Source organism: Oncorhynchus keta, chromosome 1 (assembly GCF_023373465.1).
Source record: "Oncorhynchus keta strain PuntledgeMale-10-30-2019 chromosome 1, Oket_V2, whole genome shotgun sequence".
In the NCBI taxonomy this organism is placed as follows: Eukaryota; Metazoa; Chordata; class Actinopteri; order Salmoniformes; family Salmonidae; genus Oncorhynchus; species Oncorhynchus keta.
Genome location: NC_068421.1, coordinates 33610192 through 33621680, shown reverse-complemented (window position 1 = coordinate 33621680; position 11489 = coordinate 33610192). Strand labels below are relative to the sequence as shown.

At 42.4% G+C, this 11489-nt stretch overlaps 1 protein-coding gene across 1 annotated transcript; it reads left to right on the top strand.

Moving 5' to 3' along the window:
* Positions 1-2281: 2281 nt before the first annotated feature.
* On the top strand, positions 2282-4235 carry LOC118395125 (olfactory receptor 11A1-like). Its single transcript, XM_035788904.2, has one exon. The coding sequence runs from the start codon at positions 2778-2780 to the stop codon at positions 3726-3728; it is 951 nt and encodes a 316-aa protein (XP_035644797.2). The 5' UTR covers positions 2282-2777; the 3' UTR covers positions 3729-4235.
* The last annotated feature ends 7254 nt before the right edge of the window (positions 4236-11489 follow it).

The window sequence follows — 11489 nt, the reverse complement described above, 5'->3', positions numbered from 1 at the left end:
TAATAACAGTGTAGGTATGCATTGTTACTTAGTTATTGCGGTTAATGAAATTACAAGTCAATACGATGATGATTTGTTTATGCTGTAGGACTATACTCACTGCTATATGAGGATTTTATTGTTTTATATTGCTTTTAGAGTAACTCATAGAGGAACTCATCATTTAGCTATTTAGCTATTTTATTTAAATTTTTAGTACCCCATTAGGTATAAAATATAGAATTTTGCCTTTACTACTAGGCTATAGCCATAGAAATGTATTGAATAACACATGCATGAATGGCAAAAAAGACAGTCAAAATGTATCACAAGGAATAAGGTTTTGAAGTATCTGTCCTATATCTGGCAGATATAAGAAAGCTCAGGAAATATTTGTGTTTTTTTGGACATATATTTAACCCCTTATTTTTGTTGGCAAAAAACTACCTCAATACTTCCATTAGTTTGTATGGGTTACCTTCAGACGAGTTCCGTTATACTTGTGTCATAAAGCAACACAAAGAACACCATTGTGTTCGCGATAGTCTCCCCTTTCCATACTGGGGTCATATTAGTGTGTAGCTCAAACGGTTCGAACACCACAGACAGACTAACGGTTTTCTTGAGTTGAAGGAGAGGCGGACCAAAACGCAGCGTGGTTATTATTCATGGTTCTTTAATAAAGAAACTATACATGAATAGACTAACAAAACAATAAACGTGAGAAAGGCTGTTTAGGTTATCTGGTGAAAACAGAGACAGGAACAAACACACAGTGAAACCCAGGCTACCTAAGTATGATTCTCAATCAGAGACAACTAATGACACCTGCCTCTGATTGAGAACCATACTAGGCCGAAACATAGAAATACCCAAATCATAGAAAAACAAACAGACTGCCCACCCCAACTCATGCCCTGACCATACTAAATAATGACAAAACAAAGGAAATAAAGGTCAGAACGTGACACAGACGTTGGTACATCAGCGTTACAGAGTTCAGACAAGTTCCATGACACTTGTGGGTGTTATAGAGCAAAATAAAGAACACCATCGTGAGAGTCTCCCCTTTTCCATAGAGTGGTCAAAATAGTTTGCATTATATTTGTGAGACGATTGAGACGCAACCCATGCAAAAAAACTCATATCTTTAGCTTAAGCTGACAGATTTTAAGGATGATTTTAAAGTTGCTGGTGGTGAGGACAGAGGACACTGGCTGCTCCTCCTGCTGTGATAACTGGGTTGATTATGGTGCTGCAGAGAAAATACAGCATGATACAAGTCCTTACTAACGCTTATCAAATCGAAGACAAGTTTGGCACTGTGACAGACGTAACTGAATGGTGTATCAGTTTCACTCACTCATCTGGGCAGGCTGCCCGGGAGCCAATTTGTTATAAAGTTCAGGATCTCTCTCCTGAACTCTGGCAATCATCTTCTCACTGGCTTTGCTCCCTTTCTTCCGCACCATATCGATAAGGCATCGTGCCTGCTCTGCCCTAGTGCTGTTCTCCTCCGTCACCGATTCTGTCTCTTCATCGTTCAGTACCTTGTCCTCCAAAAGGTCATCCAGGAGCTGCTTGATCACTGGCTTCGTCACACTGTCTATGAATGTCTTCCAGGCCTTGGAGAGCAACTTGTCAGGAGAAAGTAAATGAAGACATTGTTGGAGCGATGTCTCACGTCTTATGCATCTGCTTTGTAATTGTGCATGTGCAGTGTATTCTAAATATCATTGAATTGTTTAATGATGCAAGAAGCCATGATATATTTGTTTAATCATATTTCTGTTCATGGCCTACATGGTTCATGTGTTCACACAAACACAGAGAGAGATAGAGAGAGAGAGATTGAGACTGAAGAATAATCTGTGCTCAGGAAAGTACTAATTGCAGAAAGGCAGACCTGGGCTCCTCCAACTCCTTAACACACACAACAAACACACAAATACAAACTAAGTGACTGCTTATGCCGTTTATTGGCCAAGCCGACACTGCACTAGCCTAACCACCCACTGGAGGCTGGGAGTCCCACTATGACAATTTAATTATTGGTGTCATTGGAGTTCAAGTAAACACACTGCTGTATATAGTTTTTTTCTTCCTTTAAAGGGTATAAAAGGTCGGTGATATGACAGTAGTTTAGTGTGGAATATCCCACCGGCACAGACCATACAGAAGGTCTGTCTACACCAATGCAATCTGGAAAAAGATACCAGGTGATCTAGACTTACATCCTGTTATTAATATATATATATATACATATATATGTATGTGTATATGTATATATTTTTATTGGTGTTTCTTTATACAGTAATACAATCAGAGGGGGAGACAGTCAAGTGGGAGAAGCAGTGAGAAAGTTGGACACAGGGATTGAACCCTGGTCTCTGGTGGGGAGATGTATGTGACTTATGATGAGGAGTGTTACCACACCACAGCTCTGCACGACTAGCATCCTGTTTCATTTACACACTATGATTGGAGTGTTTGTAACAGTAGAGCAAATATCTGTGAGCTAATTCAATTTGTCAATTGTATTTGTATAATATATAATATTAGTGAACTACTCTCGGGATGAATTAAGTTTGCTGTATGTTCTACTCAATGTCCATGACAGCCACGTAACAGGTTACTGTGGCAATAATGCACAATCTTAGCAAATATTTAGCAATCCTAAGAATGTGGCAGTTATGAGATGTCAATAAGAGCTTGATAGATTCACGTGATAGACACTGTTATCCTTGTCTTGTGAACCAAATATATCTACAAATATTTATATAAGTACTATTAGGAAAATGGAAAACTCAACACAATTCACGTCATTTATGCTAGCTGGATATAGTGACAGTGGACACTTAAAGTACTTCTATTTGATTATATTAACTGTGTTATACATCTTCATAGTCTTTGCGAACATTGTGCTTATCATGGTTATATGTATGGAGAGGAGCCTTCATGAACCCATGTATCTGTTTCTGTGCAGTTTGTTTGTGAATGAGTTGTATGGTAGCACTGCTTTGTTTCCTGCTCTTATGATTAATTTGGTTTCAGATGCGCATTCAGTTTCCACTGTGTACTGTTACCTACAGATCTTTTGCATATACACATATGGATCTATGGAATTCTGTAATTTAGCAGTCATGTCCTATGACAGGTACCTTGCTATATGTTATCCACTACAGTATAATGTCGTCATGACACCCAACAGGGTGTGTATTTTAGTTTGTGTAATATGGTTGTACCCTTTTGCAAAAAGCATCATAACACTGTCTTTAACTATTCGTTTGAAATTGTGTGGGAACGTTATAGACAAAGTGTACTGTGACAACTACCTGCTGGTGAAACTTGCTTGTTCAACTTCAGACGCAACAGTTAATAACATCTATGGACTCTACAGTCTTGTTTTGTCTGTTGTTGTCCCTTTAATTACTATTTTGTTTTCTTATATTAAGATTCTGACAATTTGTTTGAAATCTTCCATTGAGACCAGACAGAAAGCTTTCAGCACCTGTACTCCTCACCTGGCCTCGCTGCTCAACTTCTCTTTCGGCTGTTTCTTAAATCTGCTCCAGAGTAGATTTGATAGGCCTATGAGAAATGTTCCAACTGTACTTCACACTATTTTATCAGTGTACTTTCTGATGTGCCAGCCACTTTTGAACCCTATTATGTATGGCGTTAGGATGACTAAAATCAGACAGGCTTGTAAATACATACTACCTGTAGGTCTGTACCCTAAAACATAAGCTAAACAGTAGTGTGACCTTTTCTGTCCTGATTGTTAGATTTTTGTGATGTCACTTGTGTGTTTTTGTTATTTATAGGCTAGTTGCAATAATGAATGGGGTGAGGATGGTGAAAATCAGACATGTAAAACATTTTCTGATTTGTGAAATATTGCCATTTACTTGATGTAATTCACTTGCTGGTCTCCATTGGATACCTATCATTCAAAAAATTGACTTACCCTCCTCGTCTACAAAGCCATAAATGGCATTGGACCCACTGACCTGTCAACCTTACTCTCCCCCTATGAACCTCCACTCACTCTACGTTCAAGCCACACCAAACTGCTCCTCGCCCCTAGCACCTGGCTCCGCACAATAGGGGACATGCCTTTAACTACCAAGCCACCGCCTTTAGAACTCTCTTCCGGACAATCTCAGGACTGCTCAGACTGTTGGGGCCTTGAAAGCAGTCTTTAAGACTCATCTCTATCGGCTGGCCTTCCTTTCATCCTACATTTGATGATAGTCATGATAGTCATACCTTTATTTTTCTGGGATCACTGAGGAAAAGATTATGATTATTAGAAAGCAAATTACGGACTCCTCTTTAAATCTGCGTATTCCTTCAAAGCTCAGTTGTCCTGAGTCTGCACAACTCTCCCAGGACATAGGATCAAGAGAAAATAAAGGTATCTAGTCCTCTGATTTCTCAATTGAATACAAAATATATACAGTGTATTTCTTATTATCAAGGAATTACTTGGACATTTTTAGGAAATAATAAACTATCCAAATAAACTCCATTACCCGCAGTATTAGACTTAAAACGAATCATCCAGCGATCATACACTGTTTACCAGGGGGCAGGGCTACCGACGTTAAGGCTAATCTGAAGATGGTGCTGGCTAAAGCTAAAACTGGCGAGTGTAGAGAGTATAGAGATATTGTTATCCACGTCGGCACCAACGATGTTAGGATGAAACAGTCAGAGATCACCAAGCGCAACATAGCTTCTGCGTGTAAATCAGCTAGAAAGATGTGTCGGCATCGAGTAATTGTCTCTGGCCCCCTCCCAGTTAGGGGGAATGATGAGCTCTACAGCAGTCTCACAACTCAATCGCTGGTTGAAAACTGTTTTCTGCCCCTCCCAAAAGATAGAATTTGTAGATAATTGGCCCTCTTTCTGGGACTCACCCACAAACAGGACCAAGCCTGACCTGCTGAGGAGTGACGGACTCCATCCTAGCTGGAGGGGTGCTCTCATCTTATCTACCAACATAGACAGGGCTCTAACTCCTCTAGCTCCACAATGAAATAGGGTGCAGGCCAGGCAGCAGGCTGTTAGCCAGCCTGCCAGCATAGTGGAGTCTGCCAATAGCACAGTCAGTGTAGTCAGCTCAGCTATCACCATTGAGACCGTGTCTGTGCCTCGACCTAGGTTGGGCAAAACTAAACATGGCGGTGTTCGCCTTAGTAATCTCACTAGGATAAAGACCACCTCCATTCCTGTCATTATTGAAAAAGATCATGATACCTCACATCTCAAAATAGGGCTACTTAATGTTAGATCCCTTACTTCAAAGGCAATTATAGTCAATTAACTAATCACTGATCATAATCTTGATGTGATTGGCCTGACTGAAACATGGCTTAAGCCTGATGAATTTACTGTGTTAAATGAGGCCTCACCTCCTGGCTACACTAGTGACCATATCCCCCGTGCATCCTGCAAAGGCGGAGGTGTTGCTAATATTTACGATAGCAAATTTCAATTTACAAAAAAAAAAAAGACATTTTCGTCTTTTGAGCTTCTAGTCATGAAATCTATGCAGCCAACTCAATCACTTTTTATAGCTACTGTTTACAGGCCTCCTGGGCCATATACAGCGTTCATCACTGAGTTCCCTGAATTCCTATCAGACCTTGTAGTCATAGCAGATAATATTCTAATCTTTGGTGACTTTCATATTCACATAGAAAAGTCCACAGACCCACTCCAAAAGGCTTTCGAGCCATCATCGACTCAGTGGGTTTGTCCAACATGTCTCTGGACCCACTCACTGTCACAGTCATACGCTGGGCCTAGTTTTGTCCCATGGAATAAATGTTGTGGATCTTAATGTTTTTCCTCATAATCCTGGACTATCGGACCACTATTTTATTACGTTTGCAATTGCAACAAATAATCTGCTCAGACCCCAACCAAGGAACATCAAAAGCCCTGCTATAAATTCACAGACAACACAAAGATTCCTTGATGTCCTTCCAGAGGACAAAAATCAGTTAACCACCGAACTGAGGAACTCAATTTAACCTTGCTCAATACCCTAGATGCAGTTGCACCCCTAAAAACTAAAACAATTTCTCATAAGAAACTAGCTCCCTGGTACACAGAAAATACCCGAGCTCTGAAGCAAGCTTCCAGAAAATTGGAATGTAAATGGCGCCATACCAAACTGGAAGTCTTCCGACGAGCTTGGAAAGACAGTAACGTGCAGTACCGAAGAGCCCTTACTGCTGCTCGATCATCCTATTTTTCTAACTTAATTGAGGAAAATAAGAACAATCCGAAATTCCTTTTTGATACTGTCGCAAAGCTAACTAAAAAGCAGCATTCCCCAAGAGAGGATGACTTTCACTTTAGCAGTGATAAATTCATGAACTTCTTTGAGGAAAAGATTATGATTATTAGAAAGCAAATTACGGACTCCTCTTTAAATCTGCGTATTCCTTCAAAGCTCAGTTGTCCTGAGTCTGCACAACTCGGATCAAGAGAGATGCTCAGGTGTTTTAGTACTATATCTCTTGACACAATGATGAAAATAATCATGGCCTCTAAACCTTCAAGCTGCATACTGGACCCTATTCCAACTAAACTACTGAAAGAGCTGCTTCCTGTGCTTGGCCCTCCTATGTTGAACATAATAAACGGCTCTCTATACACCGGATGTGTACCAAACTCACTAAAAGTGGCAGTAATAAAGCCTCTCTTGAAAAAGCCAAACCTTGACCCAGAAAATATAAAAAACTATCAGCCTATATCGAATCTTCCATTCCTCTCAACATTTTTAGAAAAGGCTGTTGCGCAGCAACTTACTGCCTTCCTGAAGACAAAAAATGTATACAAAATGCTTCAGTCTGGTTTTAGACCCCATCATAGCACTGAGACGGCACTTGTGAAGGTGGTAAATGACATTTTAATGGCAGCGGACCGAGGCTCTGCATCTGTCCTCATGCTCCTAGACCTTAGTGCTGCTTTTGATACCATCGATCACCACATTCTTTTGGAGAGATTGTAAACCCAAATTGGTCTACACGGACAAGTTCTGGCCTGGTTAAGATCTTATCTGTCGGAAAGATATCAGTTTGTCTCTGTGAATGGTTTGTCCTCTGACAAATAAACTGTAAATTTCGGTGTTCCTCAAGGTTCCGTTTTAGGACCACTATTGTTTTCACTATATATTTTACCTCTTGGGGATGTTATTCGAAAACATAATGTTAACTTTCACTGCTATGCGGATGATACACAGCTGTACATTTCAATGAAACATGGTGAAGCCCCTAAATTGCCCTTGCTAGAAGCATGTGTTTCAGACATAAGGAAGTGGATGGCTGCAAACGTTCTATTTTTAAACTCGGACAAAACAGAGATGCTTGTTCTAGGTCCCAAGAAACAAAGAGATCTTCTGTTGAATCTGACAATTAATCTTAATGGTTGTACAGTCGTCTCAAATAAAACTGTGAAGGACCTCGGCGTTACTCTGGACCCTGATCTCTCTTTTGAAGAACATATCAAGACTATTTCAAGGACAGCTTTTTTCCATCTACGTAACAAACGCAAAAATCTGAAACTTTCTGTCCAAAAATGATGCAGAAAAATTAATCCATGCTTTTGTCACTTCTAGGTTAGACTACTGCAATGCTCTACTTTCCGGCTACCCGGATAAAGCACTGAATAAACTTCAGTTGGTGCTAAATACGGCTGCTAGAATCCCGACTAGAACCAAAAGATTTGATCATATTACTCCAGTGCTAGCCTCTCTACACTGGCTTCCTGTCAAAGCAAGGGCTGATTTTAAGGTTTTACTGCTAACCTACAAAGCATTACATGGGCTTGCTCCTACCTATCTCTCTCATTTGGTCCTGCTGTACATACCTACACGTACGCTACGGTCACAAGACGCAGGCCTCCTAATTGTCCCTAGAATTTCTAAGCAAACAGTTGGAGGCAGGGCTTTCTCCTATAGAGCGCCATTTTTATGGAACGGTCTGCCTACCCATGTCAGTGACGCAAACTCGGTCTCAACCTTTAAGTCTTTACTGAAGACTCATCTCTTCAGTGGGTCATATGATTGAGTGTAGTCTGGCCCAGGAGTGGGAAGGTGAACGGAAAGGCTCTGGAGCAACGAACCGCCCTTGCTGTCTCTGCCTGGCCGGTTCCCCTCTTTTCACTGGGATTCTCTGCCTCTAACCCTATTACAGGGGCTGAGCCACTGGCTTACTAGGGCTCTTTCATACCGTCCCTGAGAGGGGTGCGTCACTTGAGTGGGTTGAGTCACTGATGTGATCTTGCTGTCAACTCCCCCCCCCTTGGGTTGTGCCGTGGCGGAGATCTTTGTGGGCTATACTCGGCCTTGTCTCAGGATGGTAAGTTGGTGGTTGAAGCTATCCCTCTAGTGGTGTGGAGGCTGTGCTTTGGCAAAGTGGGTGGGGTTAAATCCTTCCTGTTTGGCCCTGTCCGGGGGTGTCATCGGATGGGGCCACAGTGTCTCCTGACCCCTCCTGTCTCAGCCTCCAGTATTTATGCTGCAGTAGTTTGTGTCGGGGCTAGGGTCAGTTTGTTATATCTGGAGTACTTCTCCTGTCCTATTCGGTGTCCTGTGTGAATCTAAGTGTGCATTCTCTAATTCTCTCCTTCTCTCTTTCTTTCTCTCTCTCGGAGGACCTGAGCCCTCGGACCATGCCCCAGGACTACCTGACATGATGACTCCTTGCTGTCCCCAGTCCACCTGGCCGTGCTGCTGCTCCAGTTTCAACTGACCTGAGCCCTAGGACCATGCCCCAGGACTACCTGACATGATGACTCCTTGTTGTCCCCAGTCCACCTGGCCGTGCTGCTGCTCCAGTTTCAACTGTTCTGCCTTATTATTATTCGACCATGCTGATCATTTATGAACATTTTAACATCTTGGCCATGTTCTGTTATAATCTCCACCCAGCACAGCCAGAAGAGGACTGGCCACCCCACATATGCTCTCTCTAATTCTCTCTTTCTTTCTCTCTCTCGGAGGACCTGAGCCCTAGGACCATGCCCCAGGACTACCTGACATGATGACTACTTGCTGTCCCCAGTCCACCTGACCGTGCTGCTACTCCAGTTTCAACTGTTCTGCCTTATTATTATACGACCATGCTGGTAATTTATGAACATTTGAACATCTTGGCCATGTTCTGTTATAATCTCCACCCGGCACAGCCAGAAGAGGACTGGCCACCCCACATAGCCTGGTTCCTCTCTAGGTTTCTTCCTAGGTTTTGGCCTTTCTAGGGAGTTTTTCCTAGCCACCGTGCTTCTACACCTGCATTGCTTGCTGTTTGGGGTTTTAGGCTGGGTTTCTGTACAGCACTTTGAGATATCAGCTGATGTACGAAGGGCTATATAAATACATTTGATTTGATTTGATATGTTTGACCCAGAATAAAACAATCCAGTAAAGGTCATGGTGATGTAAACTCAGCAAATAAAGAAACGTCATCCCACTTTCAACTGCGTTTATTTTCAGCAAACTTAACATATGTAAATATTTGTATGAACATAACAAGATTCAACAATGGAGACAAAAACTGAACAAGTTCCACAGACAAGTGACTAACAGAAATGCAATAATGTGTCCCTGAACAAAATAAAAGTAACAGTCAGTATCTGGTGTAGCCAACGGCTGCATTAAGTACTGCAGTGCATCTCCTCCTCATGGATTTGCCCGTTCTTGCTGTGAGATGTTACCCCACACTTCCACCAAGGCACCTGCAAGTTCCCAGACATTTCTGTTGGAAATGGCCCTAGCCCTCACCCTCCGATCCAACAGGTCCCAGACATGCTCAATGGGATTGAGATCCGGGCTCTTCGCTGGCCATGGCAGAACACTGACATTCCTGTCTTGCAGGAAATCATGCACAGAACGAGCAGTATGGCTGGTGGCATTGTCATGCTGGAGGGTCATGTCAGGATGAGTCTACAGGAAGGGTACCACATGAGGGAGGAGGATCTGATGTCTTCCCTGTAACGCACATCGCTGTGAGATTGCAAAACCCCGACTCATCAGTGAAGAGCCCAGTCCTGTCTTGTCCAATGATGTTGTTGCCTGTGATGTCTGGTGAGGACCTGCCTTACAGTCTGAGCACTGATGGAGGGATTGTGTGTTCCTGATGTAGCTCGGGCAGTTGTTGTTGCCATCTTGTGCCTGTCCCACAGGTGTGATGTTTGGATGTACCGATCCAGTGCAGGCGTTGTTACACATGGTTTACCACTGCAAGGACGATCAGCTGTCTCCCTGTAGCACTGTCTTAGGCGTCTCACAGTACGGACACATCTGCAGTCTTTATGCCTCCTTGCAGCATGCCTAAGGCATGTTCACGCAGATTAGTAGGGACTCTGTGCATCTTTCTTTTGGTGTTTTTCAGAGTCAGTAGAAAAGCCTCTTTAGTGTCCTAAGTTGTCATAACTGTGACCTTAATTGCCTACCATTTGTAAGCTGTTAGTGTCGTAACGACCATTCCACAGGTGCATGTTCATTAATTGTTTATGGTTCATTGAACAAGTATGGGAAACAGTGTTTAAACCCTTTACAATGAAGATTTGTGGATTTTTACGAATTATCTTTGAAAGACAGGGTCCTGAAAAAAGGGATGTTTTGATACACTGCCGTCTCTCACAGTTGAAGTGTACCTATTGATAAAAATTACAGACCTCTACATGCTTTGTAAGTAGGAAAACCTGCAAAATCGGCAGTGTATCAAATACTTGTTCTCCACACTTTATGAGACACGTTGTTCATGTACTCCATTAATACTTTTCCATGGGGAAAGCATAATAAACATGTTTATTGAGTCATTAGGTTCCAGGTCATTAGTCCACTATATTGCCTTGTTCCCTAGGAACCAATTAATGCAGCTATTAACCTGTAGAGACCCGAGGGGCTCCGGGAGAGGCACGGCTGGTCTTGATTGCATCCCAAATGGTAACCTATTCCCTATATATATATTCCCTATTCCCTATATTAGCCAGAAGCCTCTCGTCAAAAGTAGTGCACTATAAAGGCAATAGGGTGCCATTTGAGACTCATGCATTCTGTCATCCCCTCTGGGTGGATAGGCACTGAAAGTGTACTGTAGGTCTAAAGAAGCCAAGAGTGATAATAAGGATCCTCACTTTTACCTGAGCAGGAAAAGCTTTGGGCCTAGGTTTTAGACTATAGCTAGGACTCAGGCTGCTGAGTTATTCTATGTTTTCCCTGGTTAGATCAAATGGTCAGGAAAAATGACAGTGCCCTAACTGTATATTCTGGGTACCAGTATGTTTGTGCTATTAGTCCACCCCTTGTCATGCCAAACATGACATGAGCTAGAATGATAGCACAAAAAGATCTGGGTCCAGGCTACCAATGATGACCTCTCCTCAGACTGTTGTGTTGCACCCTCATTCTGACTATAGCTAGCAAGGTAGCCCCTCAACAGTACCCAGCTACCTCCCTGAATTACAGGACCCAGATCAAGACTGGT